At 52.8% G+C, this 16,861-nt stretch overlaps 2 protein-coding genes across 13 annotated transcripts in view; both read right to left on the reverse strand.

The window, feature by feature from the left end:
* The window catches only part of LOC112908646 (F-box/WD repeat-containing protein 12-like), a 33,345-nt gene extending 28,012 nt beyond the window's left edge, over positions 1 to 5,333 (reverse strand). For 2 of the 11 annotated variants that reach the window (XM_072760953.1, XM_072760912.1), the window contains exons 1-2: positions 4,841 to 4,928; positions 1,118 to 1,155 (exon numbers count right to left, since the gene is read on the reverse strand). In XM_072760953.1, coding sequence (XP_072617054.1) covers positions 1,118 to 1,148 — 31 coding nt within the window. In that variant the 5' untranslated portion in view covers positions 1,149 to 1,155; positions 4,841 to 4,928. Of the gene's footprint in view, positions 1 to 932; positions 1,156 to 2,019; positions 2,280 to 3,035; positions 3,227 to 4,840 lie in introns of those variants that run through there. The other 9 variants (XM_072760932.1, XM_072760902.1, XM_072760922.1 and 6 more) reach the window with 7 other exon arrangements.
* Positions 4,791 to 10,893, reverse strand: CDK20 (cyclin dependent kinase 20). Of its 2 annotated transcripts, none has more exons than XM_025984143.2 (8): positions 10,634 to 10,893; positions 10,176 to 10,289; positions 8,104 to 8,292; positions 7,764 to 7,885; positions 7,513 to 7,575; positions 6,797 to 6,920; positions 6,393 to 6,548; positions 4,791 to 5,333 (listed from the first exon to the last, which is right to left on the reverse strand). In XM_025984143.2, exons 1-8 carry the CDS (start codon positions 10,706 to 10,708, stop codon positions 5,136 to 5,138), a joined length of 1,041 nt encoding a protein of 346 aa, XP_025839928.2. In that variant the 5' UTR covers positions 10,709 to 10,893; the 3' UTR covers positions 4,791 to 5,135. The 2 variants fall into 2 exon arrangements, with proteins under 2 accessions (XP_025839928.2, XP_025839929.2); XM_025984144.2 differs by having other exon boundaries at positions 6,780 to 6,920.
* Positions 10,894 to 16,861: the final 5,968 nt, after the last annotated feature.

The raw sequence follows: 16,861 nt of genomic DNA on the forward strand, positions 1-16,861 counted from the left end.
TCCTATGACACAAAATCATTAAGAATCATATTTGAAGAGACATAATCTTGTCCACTCCATAGAGAAATTAATTTCCAAAACTGAATGTTCTATCTAGAGTACATTCTCCAAACTGTAGTGATGAAGACTGAAGCCCAACAAAAGTTCTCAAAACTAAAGGAATTAGTATAATTTTTCTAGCTAACATTCATTAGCAATAACAAGTGAATGAAAAGCAACAGACGCTGTAAGACACAACACTAAATGTGGCAAGAATTCCCAAATATCTCAATGCACAGTTATTCTGAAAACAAAACCCATCAAGCAAGGATTCCCTCCATGTAGGCCCCTTCATGTAGGAACAGCTATAGTGGCTAAAACGAAATACAGTTCCCAGTTAACAATCAAGACTACAGTCTGTCTTATATTTAGCAACAGATAAACAATCTGACAATCTGACACTCCTTTCTTGGGACAAAGGCAGTCATGTGCCAAAGGAAAAATGAGTAAGAAAATGTAATAAATTAATGATTAAAATATTTTTTATCTTCAAATTTAATTTTTGATTTTTTAAAAAGATTTGAGAGTGAGTGAGCACGCAAGCAAGAGCACGATTGAGGGGTTGGAGAGGCAGTAGGAGAGGGAACAGCAGACTTCCCACTGAGCAGGGCACCTGACGTGGGGCTGGATCCCACAATCATAACCTGAGCCAAAAGCAGACACTTCACTGACTAAGCCACCCAAGTGCCCCTTGTTTTATTTTATTCTAATATCGTTTGTGCTTATACAGCTATGTTGTTACACCAAAGATGAGTTCAAATAAAAGCAGTGTATAGACTTGCCTTCTGTCAGCCAACTGTGTTCATTTGCTATATATTTCTGCCCGAGTCTGGTACTCCCGCTGTATGTCAATCTCCCATGTGATTTAAGAAAACTCTTACATTTCCACATACCATTTAAAAAAGAGTATCACAGGCCTCGTGACTGGGGGAGGTGGTTTCCTGCTGCTAGGTGCTTGGATGGTCCTTTCTTGTGTACTCGTCAAAGCCAGAAATGCAGTGCTCAGAACACTTATCCAGGACACCCCTCACCGTTGTGGAACACTCTCCTGACCATGTTTGGCTTTTCCTTCACTCACCTCCACAGTTCTTTGGTCCTTGAAACCTCATTCCAGACCTAGAACAAGAGGGCAGAGAAGAGAATGGTCAGGCTTGCTTGGCGCCTCGCTTGCTAGGCACTGAAGGGTGGAGAGCTAAACCAGACTCACTGTCTGCAGGCAAGAAAATTCATTCTTGGGAATCAAACATATTTGCACGATCCAATAAAAACAACCAAATGAATGGAAAAGGAGAAAATGACCAGTTCGGTGGAACCAAGGGGCTCAGAAGTGACTACCGATAAAGTCCCCAGAGGCTGAAGCATTCCGGGGAGAGCCAGGACCGACCACTCGGGCAAAGATGTGAAGGAGAGAGTGTTCTGCCATAATTGGAGTGCTGGGTTCTGGGGAAAGGAGCGGAGATCTGCTTAGACCCAAATCCCCAAGTCCTAAAACCTGGGAAGCCACTTGGGAATCAGGGATGGCGGGGGGCTGAGTTAAGCTGTTGGAGGAAGATCGCCCGCAGCTGGCAGAAGTTAGAGCTGGAAGCCAGGGCAGAGCAACAGGCCCCAGAGAGACTGCTGCAGGGAGGAGGCGAAGGCTCGGGCCTGGAGGACACGGAGATGCCCAAGGGTAGAATCGCGCATGGCCTGGGGGGCGATGGGGCGCTGTCAGCCCTGCTCCGTTAACTGCCCCCCCCCCCGCCGCCTGCACTGCGGAGAGGCTCCGGTCGGTCCCGGGGGGGGAGGGGGGGGGGGACCGCAGCCCCGTCCTGGTGCTCCCTGGCCTCTCCAGCCTGGATTCTGAAGCTTCGATGGGAACCACTGCGCGGTTGTCCGCGGTCCCGCCCCACGGAAGGCCTCATCCCTGAAACACGGTGAAAGGAAGCCCCCTCCCCTGAGCCCAGGCCCCACTTCCACTTCACTTCCACAGCCCTTGCTCACTGGCTGGGTCAAAGGTCCTCAGTATCTTTAGCAGGAATGTGAAATGTCTATTTTGCAAAAATCAAGCCAAGTCAGGCAAGAAGTTCAACACGTTTCCTTCTCTGTAGCTCCCGGTTCGAAACCCAACTGAGACCTCTTCCCCAGCTAGGGAACACTCCCCGCGGAGCTCGCCGCTCCCCGCCCCCCGCCGCCCCAGGCAGCCCGCAGCGGTGCGAGCAGCCAGATCCAACCCCAGCCGGTGGGGACCCTCGGGAACACGCAGGGCCCTCCCCAGTGGAGGGGATGGAAGCCCGGCGTTTCACGTGACACACTAAACGGGTCAGAGAACTCAAGTAAAAACCTGCGTAGGGACCTTTCCGTAAAGGCCGTGAAAACGTGTGAGTTCCTGAGGGCAAGCCCAGGACGCCGGCGGGGCGGGGCGGGGCGGGGCGGGGCGGGGGCTCTCGGGGCACCGCCCCTGTCACCGCGGAGCCCACCGCAGGGGCGCACGCCGCAAACGGACCCCGGCTGTGCCGCGGCTTCCTACGGGGGGGGGGCTCCCGGCCCAGCCCCCTCCCGCGGGGGTCAGAGCCCTCCGTCGGCCAGCAGTCCGCCAGCAGTCCTCCGGGCAGCGCTGGGCCCCAGCCGCGACCCCCGCTCCCCGCACGTGCGCAGAGCCCCGGGGACACCTCCGCAGGCCGCCGACCGAACCTCACGCGCTCGTTAGCCCGCCGGGGCCCGACCCCCGCTGTGGGCGTCCTGACTGGACCCTGCGGACACTGCCGGGGTCGCTCGCGGGCCCCGCGGCGGAGACTCCAGGACGTTCCAGGAGGAGGAGCAGCAGCAGGGGACGCGTTCCCCCAGCTGGTCCCCGCGCCCAAGCCCGAGGCCGAGGCCGGGCGCTCGCTGTCCGCGAACCGGGCAAGGAGGCACTGCCATCGCCGCCTCCCGGGGGGAAACTGAGGCCCGAGGAAGGGCCGGCCGTGAACACGCAGCGACTGTAAAGCACTGCCTCCGCGCGGGACACAGCGCGCTACCTTGTCCACCTGGGCAGCGCGGAGCAGGTCCCGGGCCTCCAAAAAGGAGAAAACGTGCAGCAGCTCGTGGAGCCCAAGCTGCGGCTCCATCTTCCCGGCCGCCCAGCCTTTCCCGCCACGCCCTCTACGCGCTGCCGCTCCACCCGGCCAAGCCCCGCCCACCCGACGGTACCGCCGCTCCACTCGGCCAAGCCCCGCCCACTCCGCCGCGCTTCCGCCACTCACCCAAACCCCGCCTATCCGAGCGCACTTCCGTCCGGCTGACCAACCCCGCCCATCCCGCCGTGCCTCCGCCACTCAGGCAGGTCCCGCCCATCCCGCTGCACTTCCGCTCCGCTCGTCCAAACCCCGCCCACCCCACCGCACTTCCGTCCCCCCAGCCTCAGCACCGCCCATCCCGCCGTGCCTCCGCCACTCAGGCAGGTCCCGCCCATCCCGCTGCACTTCCGCTCCGCTCGTCCAAACCCCGCCCACCCCACCGCACTTCCGTCCCCCCAGCCTCAGCACCGCCCATCCCGCCGTGCCTCCGCCACTCAGGCAAGTCCCGCCCATCCTACCGCACGTCCGCCGGGCCGACCAAACCCCGCCCCGCCCCGCCCCCGGCCGGCGGACTGCTTCTCCGCCTCCCGCAAGACTCCTGCTCCTGCGGGCCGGTCCACTTCCAGGCAGCTCTCGGCCCTAGGCAGTGGTCGGTCCGCCCGCTTCTCCCCTATCTTCACTTGCGCCTGGCCGCCAACCTCGGCCCTCGCCCTGCCCCGGGCCGGTGACTTGGCTCTCTCACCAGGTTTGGTCCTGCCCCCGCCCCTCCGCATCAACCTCGCCCCGCATCTAACCTCAGGCCCGCTGTCACCTGCCATCCACCCTACCGGAGACCCCGATCTTCCTTCCCTGACCCTGGCACCGCAGCCTTCACACTCCCAACTCCTGGTACTGCAGTGGTCGGGGGGGGGGGGGGGGGGGGGGGGGGGAGGACAGGCTGGAATCCACGGAGCGGACGGAAGCTGCGGCTGGAGACCCGGGCTCGCAACCCCCGAAGGTTGCAGCGGAGGCCGCCGGGTCGTGCCTTTACCCATGGGCTTGGATGGCCAGTCACCCGCCCTCAGTCCTCAGCCACCCACGTGAAAAACCAAAAAGAGGTTTAGGAATAAGATGGCTACGTTGCCCTGCTGTTGTCAGCTCTTCTTGACCCAAGGCGGCACCGTCCCAATCTCCCGATCGTTGATTAAGCCCTATAGGAAGCCTGAAGTCTAATGGAGTCTTTCCCTCTTTTTTCTCTTCTGTGCCCTCTCCTAACCCTTCTATTTCCGTAAATATTGTAGAAACAGCTGATCTGATCTTATAAGACAACAAACAGGGCTGACTGGGCTTGTATTTGGAGTTACTGAATTAACACAGGAGCTGCTTAGATAGAGAGCTTAGACACAGAGCAAGAAAGCTCTGTATCTAAGCAGGTGGCACCTCTGGTCCTGGTTCACCCTCATCCTCAGGGTAGAGATGTTTGTAAACTGGCTCAAACCTGATCAGTCCCCCAACCTGAACCATCCCTGGGCTTGACTTCTGTCCCCTCGCCTCCAAACTTGAGCACGTGCCACTGCATGAAGCCCCCAGGACCAGAATAGCCCTGAGCAGGGCCACTTTCCAGGTGACCAAGGAGAATAACAGCCAGGATTCCAGGCCACTGTGGCCACATCCCACAACAGGAACAGAAGAGGGGCAGACACTAGGCAAAACTGCCCGGACTTTTCATAACAAATCTCAAAACTGAACTAGCTTTTAATGCCTCTGAAAACAGAAACAAAACAAACCTGCCCTCCCACTCATTTCAGTATGAGGACATCTTACAGGCTGTGTTCCTCTGATGGCTCCAGCAGGACGGGCCCTGACCCCGGAGGCAGGGCCTGGGGAACCAGTACTGTGGCAGGTACAGTCTCTGTCCAATGGCTGAGTCCGTAGCACCCACAGGGGAGGCCGATGGTGCAGGCTATGGGTCTGCTCTGCTGAAGCCGGACCGGACATGGAGCAGACCTAGCGTGGCTGGGTGGAGGCCATGGGAGGTTGAGTCAAGCTAGGTAGACTGAGAAACCTGGGGGCCCCGGAGTCTCAGCCCTCTGGAATGAAGGGCCGAATCAGCTCCGGGTTCAACAGCGACTCTTCGAGAGGCCGGTCCACACGGAAGTCATGGACGTGGGGCGGCCCTGAGTGGGCTTTGGGGGCAGGTCCCCCTGGGCGCTGGGGAATCGGCAGCTCCGAGGGGTGGGCAGGCAGGGGAGCTGTGAAGAAGTACTGGTGCAGGAGGGCCTGGCAGCAGCAAGCAAGAGACAGCAGAAGGCAATCAGTCACCTCCCCGTCCCAGCCCTGGCTCACTTCCCTTTGAGGGGTGAGCTAAGCCTCCAGCAGATGCTTGTTCCCACATGTGCACGTCTGCTCAGCTGGCCCACAGCCCTCTAGTGCTCAGCATCTGAGCATGTTCCAGAGGCTGGCAAACAAAGAGCTGCCCTCAAGTCTTCTGCGGGTCCCAGGTGCGGGTGACCAACAAGATGAAGAGGAAAGAGACAGGGTGTGTCACGTGACTAGTGCTGCGGCAGCGGGGACAGCTGAGGGTGTGGGACACCAGGAAGGCTGCCAGCCTGCAGAGCTGTGCTCAAGGCCCAAGGACATGGAGGGCCTGAAGCCCAGGGGAATGAATGAGCATGGGGCAGGAGGTGGCAGGGCCACAGAAGTGTGTGACCCCTGCGGACCCCTAGAACCTGGGCCTCTGCTGAGAGGGTGCCCCCAGGAGAACCGCACAGGGGGTATGTGCAGCCCGCCAGGCGGAGGGCACCCTGAACGGGCAGCAGGCCATGCGGGGTGGAGGGGGTGCTGGGCTCACTGAAGGAAGCACTTAAGACAGCCTCCAGCCACATTAGAGGGACTGATGACGACAGAACATACCCTGGCTATGCGGGTGCTGAGGGCGGGGTGGGAACATGGGTACACCGGAGAGCGAGGCCCCCTGCACTACTGGCTGTCAGCCCATGATCTTCCCCTCCTTCCCTGCCACACAACCTACCCTTCCAGGTCCCCTGCCAGACCTCTGCTCATCATTTCTCTTTGAAAAACACCTCTGGTGCTTACATCTCGGCTCCCCAAAGTCAAGCCCAATCCTCTGCCCAAGGCCTCAAGACGACACAGGTGTATACAGAGGTGGAGCAGCAGCAGTTGAAGGGATAAGGAAGCCAGTCACTGGTAACCCAATGTGCTCTTCTGCAAGGTGGGCAGTGCCCCTGGCCTGCCCATGACCCCATGGTCCTAAGGGGCCTCCCCCCTTGGCTTCCAGGGCCCCAAGTGAGGAGGCTCGGGGGAAGCAAGTACCAGTACCTGGGAGGCAGAAATGCGCAGGTGTGGGGGGTAGAGAAGGAACCGCCCCAGCAAGTCCAAGGCCTGGGGAGACGCATCAGGCAGCACCTCCTCCAGGGGCACAGGCGCCTGCTCCTTGAAGGATATCTTGTTGTAATCGGGCAGCTCCGTGATCTCCTAGAACCACCATCACCAGCTTATGGCAGCCGCCTGCCCACCCTCACCCACGATTCCTGAGGTCCCACACCCCCTCCTGGACTCAGGCCCCTGCGCCAACGCCGGTGTGAGAAGTGCGAGTGTGCTGGGGACACAGGAACAGGCCAGGGGTATGTGGGGCCAAGGAGGCATGGGGACGGGCAGTCCTGGCTGTCAGGGGAAGGGAGGACACCTGCCCCCACCCTTCCCCACCAGGAACTCCTGCAAACCGGCCAGACTTGAGGGCTAGGGGTGCCCAAGATCCGAAGCACGCAGCAGAGCTGTTCGATATCATTCTCCCCAGGAAACAGAGGCGACCCGTTCAGCAATTCCCCCAGGATGCAGCCCACAGCCCTGTGGATAAAGACTCAGGAGCTCGGTCACTGCACACCAGGACACGGGCCTCCCCACACCAGCTTGGTCACCACACACCCAGACACGGGCCCGCCCACGCCAGCTCGGTCACCACACACCCGGACACGGGCCCGCCCACGCCAGCTCAGTCACCTCACACCATGACACACAGCACCCACATCCCATCCTAGGGCCAAGGAACCACAAAACAGCACAGATGCTTCATGTCTAGAAACAGACTTATAATAAACACACACCACAAGTCTAGAACACAAAACACATCCCCGTCCCGATGAGCTCACTCTCAAGCCTAGAACACACAGCAACACCCTCGACAGTTCTGAGACTCCCCAGAGCCTCAATTTCTGGAACACAGAGCTGCCGCCTCACCTTCTGAGGCACACTTCTCAAAGACCTGCTAAATCTCAAGCTCCGCCCCCGAATAAAGGTCAGGCCTCTGGACAGCTCCCGTCCTGGGATAGCCATCCCTGTCACCTGCGTAGAGGATCCACAGGCCTTGAGCCTCAGACCACCCCCCGACCCCAGCCCAGGAGCTTCCCATCTGATCACACTTGACCCCCACCCAGCTCACCATAGGTCGACACCCTGGTCATACTGGCGGGCGCCATACAGTAGCTCAGGGGCTCGATACCACCTGTGAGGAGGAAGGCAGGCAGTTACAACCAAGCGCTGGCCTGCCAGAGGCTGTCTGGAACAGTCACCCAGCCCCACTACAGCCTGATTAGCAAGGTCTGAACTGAAGGTCCAGAAGCCTCTCATCTCCAGTGAGGAGGCCGGAGCCCGTCCATTGCCATGTCCTGCCTGGGAATCGGCCCTCCCTACCTGGTGGCCACCTGGTGCGTGTAGAGACGGCTGCCATCTGGGGAAAAGACCCGGGCCAGGCCGAAGTCCGCTATCTTGAGCTGGCCTGAGGCACTGATGAGCAGGTTGGCTGGTTTCAGGTCCTGAGCACACCAACGGAGGCATCAGTTCCTCCAGATCCCCCAGAGGGCCTTGGGGCAGGAGGGCCTGGCAGGCTAAGCACGGGTCAGCCCAGGCCCCGACCCTCTCCACGACCACTTACTCGGCCAACCCACAGGTCCTGTCCCCCCAACCCCCTCCAACCATGTCTTCTTCAAGGGCTGGGCCTGCAGGTCCCACCGCAGCAGGCACGGAGACTGACCCGATGCACGATGTTGTTGGCATGACAGAATGCGACACCCTTGAGCAGCATCTGCAGGTAGCTCTTGACCTGCGCCTGGACCAGTGGCCTCTGGGCATGGCGCACCACCTCAGCCAGATCCGACAGCATGAACTCGAAGGCCAGCACAAAGCCCGCGCCGTGAGGGAACACAGCCTTCAGCTGCACCACCTGCAAGCCAGGCATCTTGTCAGCCCCGGACCCACATGGGCCGGACCCTCTCGGGGACCCCCCAGCCCTGACACAGGACACAGCAGGTGAAGTGATGTGAGATATGAGGTCAGAAGGGAGTTCAGGGCTCCCTAGGTGCTCCCCTCTCTGGAGAGAAAGCAGGTCCCCACCCAATGCTGCACTCACTCAGAGGAGGAGGCTGTAGGAAGGGCACCAGGGCAGTGTCCGGTGCTCCCCAGGCCAGGGACTGGAAAATCACCCAGGGTGTCTGTCTCTCTAATACATGCACATGCACAGACACACACACACACACACACGCGCGCGCGTACGGCACAGGGCTCCTGCGGTTTCCTCTACCTAGGGCCATCCAGGAGCCACATCCCATATACATCCTGAGGGCCCACGGGTGGCAGGGACCAGGTGGCACAGCGGGGAGTAGGAGCCAGGCCTGGCAGGTCCTGAGGGCCAGAAGGAGCTCACAGCACAGGGACACAGACAGCTGACATGTAAGCAAGCAAAGTGCCCTCCCCTCCCCACCCAGTCTATCCTGGTTCTGAGGGCAGAGAGAGAATAGAAGGGGTGGGGTCAGAGCAGAGGCCAGAGAGACAAGCACAAAGCCTGAGGTGGGAACAGGAGGCTGGAGGGACAAGAACACGTAGGGTCCTTTAGGGGAAGGACATCTGCTCTGCTCTGTGCTATGGCCCGGACGGTGCTCATCACAGGGGCCATTCCACAAGTTATGTGGAATGAATGAAGAGAGGGGCTGGGGTTCTCTTTCCATGCAGGGATGGATTCCACCAACACTGACAGTGGGGAGGGCGGCACAGTGAGGAGGCAGCTCTGGTGACCAGGGCTCAACTGTGGGCAGTTTTACGGTAGAACCTGCAGGGCTGCTGATGCAAGCTAGGAGCCCATGTCACAGCCTTCTGACGGACCCTCCACCCCTCCCACATGTGTGGTCTACAAGCCCTGGAACTTTCCTCAATAAAATGCAAATAGCCTTACTGCTGGTTGTCACGCTTTGAAAGTAGCACACAATCATTCCGCAGATTGCACACATACATCCAGATAATAAATTATAAAGAAAAAAAAAAAAAACAGAAAAATCCTATCGCCTACAATCCACCTTAGAAGTACTTTCTATCCCACTTCACAACAGATACAGCAGATACGAACACCTATTCAGATCTATATACACATTTTTATACAAAACTAGAAGAACATACTTTTAGATGTGTTTTATAAAAAATTTTACAACATGCTTTTGTCATATATGATATATACATCATGGACATCTCCAGAGGATAACAAACAAGTAGGAGCAGGACAGGGTTGTCACTCCCCAGGAACAAGAAAAAGCCCCAGGAAGAGTAATGAGGCTGGGGGTGTATGAGTCCCTTCTCCGTGCCCACAATGCCTCCAGCCCCATCACAGCACAACCAGGCCACATGGGCCCTGCCATCGCTGTGCATCTCCCCCAGGAGCCCAAAGGGGGCCCATGCCCAGCAGGAGGTAGGGCCTATGGGCGGACCCCAGGCTAGAACACCTGGACTCCTCCAGCGGAACCGGGCCAAAGCCTCCACCGACCACTGCGCGTCCACAACAGGTGGATGAGCCTCCTCCCCTGGCCTGAGAATGCGAGATCCTGAGATGGGCCTTTCGGAGAGCAGAGAGCTCAGAATGACACCCAACCTAACACAGGTAACCCAGCCTGCAGAACAGAAGCTCAACAGAGGCTGTTATTATCATTACAAATTACCAAATGTTTTATATAAAGAAGTCAGTGACTAAAGAAATGAACGCGGAATGACATTAAGTGGGGGGATGAGGTGGACAAGACTGGGAGGGAGGCAGCGGCACAGGCGGAGCCCAGCGCCACTCACGTGCTGATTGTCCTCGATCTCCTGAAGCGCCTTGATCTCCCGCAGGGCCTGGTTGGGGATGCCATCCTCCAGCCGCCGCAGGGCCACCTTCTTGAGGGCCACGATCTCCCCGGTCTGTGCGGGACAGAACGGGACACTGCAGTCCATCCCCGGCTGGAGAAGGGGGTGCGCCGACGGGGCGGGTCCCGTCGCCCGGTCCGGGAGGGACGTGAGGTCCAGCCCGGGCCCCAGCTGATGGCAGCGCAGCGCTAACAGCTCCGAGGCTTGGACTCCCCGGGGCCCTCGTGGGTGGCTGGGCGGCCGACCGCGCCCGGGCCGGCACCCACTCAAGGGGCCAAAGTGGTGGGCGCAGAGCCGGAAGCGGGGCGGGAGGAGGGAGCAGCGGAGCAGACGCTCTCGGAAAGCGGGGGCGGGGCGGGGTCTCCGGGCCTGCAGCTGCCGGAAGCGGCCCAGCTCACCTCCACGTGCTTGGCCTTGAAGACGATGCCGTGCGCGCCCTCCCCGATGCGGCCCAGGATGCAGTACTGGTCCATGCCCGCGGCCCGCAGGCCCCGCCCCCCCGCCACGCGGCTGCCTAGCAACGGGCTGCCTCCCGGCCCCGGCCGGGGAGCAGACAGCAGCTGGGGGCAGCGGCCGCGCCTCGTTGGCGCCTTCGCGGGCCCCCCCCCCCCCCCCGCCCAGACCAGGCTGCAGCGCACCTCACTCGGGGGCAGCCATCGTGTGCGGAGGGCGCCGGCGCAGGCGCGGAGGAGCAATGGCGCCCGGGGACCCCTCCTCGCACCTCCCAGACGTCACGTGACCAGTGGCGCGGGACACGCAGCGGGGGCGGGGCCGCGCAGCCCGGGGCGGGGCTTCGCGGCCAGTTGTGCCGAGCGGGGCCGCGCGATCGCAATCGGAGGACATCGTAAGTGGGCGGGGCTGCACCTCTGGGGCGGGGCCTCCTGACGACGGGGCGGAGCCTCCCGGAGAGGCGGGGCCGGCTCTGTACTGCAGGCCAGGCTCTCCACCTGGAGCTGGCCTTGCCAGTTCCAAGGACACTCTGCAGCCAGTGATGCTGGGAGCCCGGTCCAGGGCCAAGTTGTGAAAGAAGCGTTAGTGGGACCTCCCTTCTGGAAGGTTAGTTGGCCACACGTAGAGAGAGACATCTTTTAAAAAGTTCAAACTCTGATCGGAAAGTCCCAGGTCTAAGGCTTCTCATGAGGAAACATTTGGAGGAATTTGCATGAGTGATTCTAAGGAAGTGCATACCATCGAAGGATGTTGACAAAAAAAAACAAGTTGGTCTTAAACCCCTGAAAAGATGCTCAATCTCACACACAACATAAATGCAACATAATCTCCAATTTTCCACCTAACAAATGACTAAAGATCCTAGCTCCAAGTCTATTAACCAGGCTATGGGAAAACATGAGCTTTTATACATTGCTGGTAGAGGAGTGTGACTTGGAAATGCTGATCAAGTTACAGATGCATATCCCCTTGGACTCAGCAAGTCTACTTGTAGAAATTCCCCCAACAGATACACTGCACACACCTGAGATGACATACGCAAAGTTACTTATTGCAGCCTTGTGTCGAAGGCAAAAAATTGGAAACACCACAGATGTCCATCAGCAGAAGACTGCCTAAATGGTGGTATACCCATCCAATGGAATATATGGCTTTAAAAATTAATGAGGATGCTTTTTTTATGTGCAGTAATAAGACTTCTAAGATATATTGTTTAGTTAAAAAGGCAAGATGCAGAACAGAGCATACGGTGTGCCCCTACCTGTGTAAAGAAAAGAAGAAAAAGTCTAAATAATGCCTATTCATCCATTACAAGATATCTGCAAAGATACTCCAGTTTTCATGATTGCAATCACCTGGTGGAGGGCCTAGAAGGATTGGGTACAGGGTAGGAGGTAAATTTTTTACTGGCCCTTTTGCATTCTCTGATTTTTGAACCATGTCATTTATTTTTTTTTTCAAAAAGGCAAATATTGAGATGCCTGGGTGGCTCAGCAGTTGAGTATCTGCCTTCAGCCCAGAGCGTGATCCTGGAGTCCCAGGATAGAGTCCCACATCCGGCTCCTTCCATGGAGCCTGCTTCTCTCTCTGACTATGTCTCTGCCTCTCTCTTTGTGTGTGTGTCTCTCATGAATAAATAAATAAAATATTTAAAAACAACAACAACAAAAACCCAAAAAGTAAATATTTTCTGGCTCAGAAGTTCCACTTTTGTTTTAAAAATTGCAGAAGAATGCCTTGATATCCATACCAAGATGTTTACCCTGTTTGATGATAGCAGAGGTCAGAAAATAACCCAAAAATCCCATGTAAGAATGGGTAGATAAGTTATGGGAGTACCTTAGAATGGAAGGCTTTATAGCTATTACAAATGGTGAGAATAAATACAATGTGCCATGGGAAAAGAATGGTCTTCAAAAAATAGTCATTTGAAAAGTTGTATTAGGAAAAAAATGTGTATTGAGCCAAACCTCACAACACACACAATAACTGATTCCAGATGGACTGAAAAACTAAGTATGGAAGGTAAGCAATGAAGTTTTAGAAAAAAACCCAATATCTTTATGACTTTGAGTTAGGTAAGATTTTTCTTAAAGAGGTTATGGAAAGTACTAAAAGGGAAATTGAAAGCACATAAAATGAGAAATTGGACTTTACCAAGAGTAAGAACATCTGTTCTTCAAAAGACACCACGAGAGAATGAAAAGGAAAGCCACAGAAAGGGAGAAGATACTAAAATACATACATATATAATATATTTATTATACTAAGGCTCCTATCTAGAACTTATAAAGAAGCAGACAACCTTACTGGAAAAATGGGCAAAACCTGCAGTAGGCACTTCACAAAAGGCAATACCCATATAGCCAATATATGTTTGACAAGGTCTGTACTAACTTCACTAGTCATCAGGAAATTTCAAATTAAAACCATTAATTTTACTGGGGCACATTGGTGGCCCAGTAGGTAGAGCATCTGGCCCTTAATTTCAGCTCAGGACATGGGATTGAGCCCAACATTGTCATTGTGACAATGAGTCTGCTTGCCCCTCTCCCTACCCCTACTCAGGCCCTCTCTCTAAATAAATAAAATCTTAAAAAGAAAATCATAATTTTACTGTAACCACCAGAATCATTTAAATTAAAAAGATAGACAATACCAAATGCTGGCAAAGATGTAAAGTAGCCAGAATTCTTATACGCTGCTGATAGGAGAGCAAGTTCATACAACCACTTTGAAAACTGTTTGATATTATCTTTTCAAAATCATGTGGAGATTTTACATATTTATAGATAGATGAGAGAGAGAATGCACATACATATAAATAATCTAGTAATTCTACTCCTAGGAATTTAACTTGGCTGAAGTACATATATATGTTCACTATAGACATGCAGCACAGATCCATAGTAGCAGTCTTTAATAGCCCAAACCTGGAAACAACCCAAATGTCTACAGTAGAATGGATAAATAAATTGTGAAATATTTGACAAATGGAGTACTACACAGTAATGAGAATAAACAAAGCATCACCCCTGGCAACAACATGGATGAATCACAAGCCCAATGTGGAACAAAGAAGCTAGACACAAAAGAATGTAAAATGGTGTGCCCACTGTGGAAAATAGCTTGGTGGTTCCTCAAAAGATTAAAAGTAGAATTGCCATATGATCTAGCAATTCTACTTTTGGGTATATATCCCAAAGAATGAAAGTGAGATCTTGAAGAGATATTTGTACATCTATTTTTATATCAGCATTATTCACAATGGCCAAGAGGAGGAAGCAACCCAAGTGTCCATGAACAGATTAATGGATTTTAAAATGCGGTATATATGTACAGTAGAATATTATTTGTCCTTTAAAAAGAAGGAAACTCTGACACATGTTACACCATGGCTAGACCTTGAAGACAGTATGCTAAGTGAAATAAGCCAGTTATGAAAAGACAAATACTGTGGATTCCACTTAGAATAGTCAAAATCTTAGCTATAGAAAGTGGAATGGTCAGTGCCAGGAGCTGGGAGGGAGTGGGATGGGAAATAGGCAGTTATTGTTTAATGGGTATAGAGTTTCAATTTTGCCAAATGAAAATTTCTGGACATTGATTCCTAATGATATAAATACACTTAACACTACCGAATTGTACACTTAAAAATGGTTCAAAAAAAAAAAAAAAAAGAAAGAAAAGAAAAAAGAAATCATCCAGATGGTAAATTGTGTATTTGTTTTTTTTCTCCACAATGAAAACTTTTTAATTAAAAATCTATGAACTGAGTATGAGGGAGCTGTAAGACAATAATAGTGCTTCTAACTTTTAGGAGGAGAAAGAGCACAGGGCTGAAAAAAATTACAATAAATAATGACAGAAGGCTTCACAAATTTGGGGGGAAAGATAATGTACAGATTTAAGAAGCCGAGTGAGCCCAACCAGAATAAATTCAAAGAAATCCATGCCCAGAAGCATCATAATCAAATTTTTGGACACTAAAGGGAAAAGAAGAACCCTGGAAAGCATCCATAGAGAAATGTTACATTGCCCACCCAGAGCACCCAGAGCACATCTCTAGTCTCTGTGATTTCTCATTTATATCATTTATCCATAAGAAGGGAATGAGGCCCTGATGTAATGATATGGATGAACCTTGAAAACATGCTAAGTGAAAGAAGTCAGATGCAAATGTCACATACCATATGATTTTTTTTTTAATGTGAAATGTCAGACTAGGCAAATTCATAAGAGATAGAAAGTGGATTAGTGGTTGTCCAGAGTTGGGAGAAGACAGGAATGGGGAGTGACTGCTAATGGGGAGGAGGTCTTTTTGGAGGGTGATGAAAATATATTCTGGTTTAGATAGTGGAGATGGTTGCAATCTTGTGAATATTTAAAAATCTTGTCAATATACCAAACATCACCTAAGAGTACACTTGAAAAGGGGAATTTTATGGTATGTGAATTATATTTCAATTTAGAAAACAAAACAAAAACTTGGCCATACTTTTTTAGGTCTATCCCTGAACTCTGATCTGTTCCGTTGATTTTTGCATCTATTTGCCTGCTATTACCACACTGTCTTGATGGCTGCAGCCATATACAACTCCTTACAATTGAGAAGGGTGGCTCCTCCCTCCTGCTTTATTCTTCCTTTTCAACACTTTTGAAAATAGCTATTCTAGGTGTGCCTGGCTGGCTTAGTCGGAAGGGCATGTGACTCTTTTTTTTTTTTTTTTTTTAAGATTTTATTTATTCGGGATCCCTGGGTGGCGCAGCGGTTTGGCGCCTGCCTTTGGCCCAGGGCGCGATCCTGGAGACCCGGGATCGAATCCCATGTCGGGCTCCCGGTGCATGGAGCCTGCTTCTCCCTCTGCCTGTGTCTCTGCCTCTCTCTCTCACTGTGTGCCTATCATAAATTTAAAAAAAAAAAAAAAAAAAAAAGATTTTATTTATTCATAGAGACAGAGAGGGAGAAGGAGAGGCAGAGACACAGGCAGAGAGAGAAGCAGGCATCATACAGAGATGCGTGACGTGGGACTCGATCCAGTGTCTCCAGAATCACGCCCTGGGCTGCAGGCGGCGCTAAACCGCTGCGCCACCGGGGCTGCCCAGGGCACGTAGCTCTTGATCTCAGGTTTGTGAGTTTGAGCCCTGCATTGGGTGTAGACTTTATTTTTAAATAAATAAATAAACTTTAAAAAATAGCTATTCTAGCTTCTTTGCCTTCCCATATCTGGTTTTTTTTTTTTTTTTTTAGAGTTTATTTATTTATTTATTCATGAGAGACACACAGAGAGAGGCCAGAGAAGTGGCATCACATTGTTCAGGTACTAAGAGAAAAATTCTGTATTCAATGAGAAAATCCTTCAGAATAAAAGGGAAATGAAGACTTCTCAAAAGAAGGAAAACAGAGATTTTGTTGTTAGCAGACCTCAACTAGAGGAATTGCTAAAGGAAGTCCTTGAGACAGAAGACAAATGATAACAGAAGAAAACAGGGAATGTTGGAAGTGAAAAAGAGGAGTAGAATAGGTTAATATTTGGTGAATATGATAGCTGCTTCTTTTCCACTTGGACTTTAAAAATTGTTTGATATTTGAAAGCAAAACTTATAGCTTTGTTTACAGTGGTTCTCAAGGGAGTCACAGATAATATTGAAAATGAAACGTAAACAATTGTTTTCAAAAAATGCAGGACACCTGGGTGTTTCTGTTGGTTACGTGACTGCCTTTGGCTCAGATTATGATCTCAGGGTGCTGGGATTGAGTTCCAGGTCGTTATCATCGTCTTCCTCATCGCCATCCTCATCGCCATCCTCATCGCCATCCCCTGCTCAGCGGGGAGCCTGCCTCTCCCTCTGGCCCTCCCCTTGCTTGTGCTAAATAAATAAAATCTTTGGGGGAAAAAAGTGCAAGGAGCCAACCGAAAGAGCTCCCAATGGCCAAAGCTGTACCTTATTCGACCAACAAAATAAATAATGTAGTATTGGATTATAGCCCCAAGTAAATGTCCATGGGTCCATAGTAATATAAATAAATGATTGAATAAAAAAACAGATGGGGGATAATGGGAAGTATCTTGTGCAGGAGAATTCCAAGTAATTTATGTCGACGCTCTGATCTCAGGAGGTGCAGCCTGACTTTGCAGTCCTTAGTGTGGCTGGTACATTGTGTCTTAATGTCA

This window comes from Vulpes vulpes, chromosome 1 (assembly GCF_048418805.1).
Source record: "Vulpes vulpes isolate BD-2025 chromosome 1, VulVul3, whole genome shotgun sequence".
NCBI classification, from domain to species: domain Eukaryota; kingdom Metazoa; phylum Chordata; class Mammalia; order Carnivora; family Canidae; genus Vulpes; species Vulpes vulpes.

Excerpts from the sequence above, each read along its gene's own strand:
- CDK20 (XM_025984143.2), bottom strand. The coding sequence starts at position 10,708 with ATGGACCAGTACTGCATCCTGGGCCGCATCGGGGAGGGCGCGCACGGC. Across the intron at positions 6,921-7,512 it reads GACCAGGGTGTCGACCTATG|GGCTGTGGGCTGCATCCTGG; the intron begins GTGAGCTGGGTG and ends CTTTATCCACAG. Across the intron at positions 5,334-6,392 it reads TGCGCATTTCTGCCTCCCAG|GCCCTCCTGCACCAGTACTT; the intron begins GTACTGGTACTT and ends TGCTGCTGCCAG.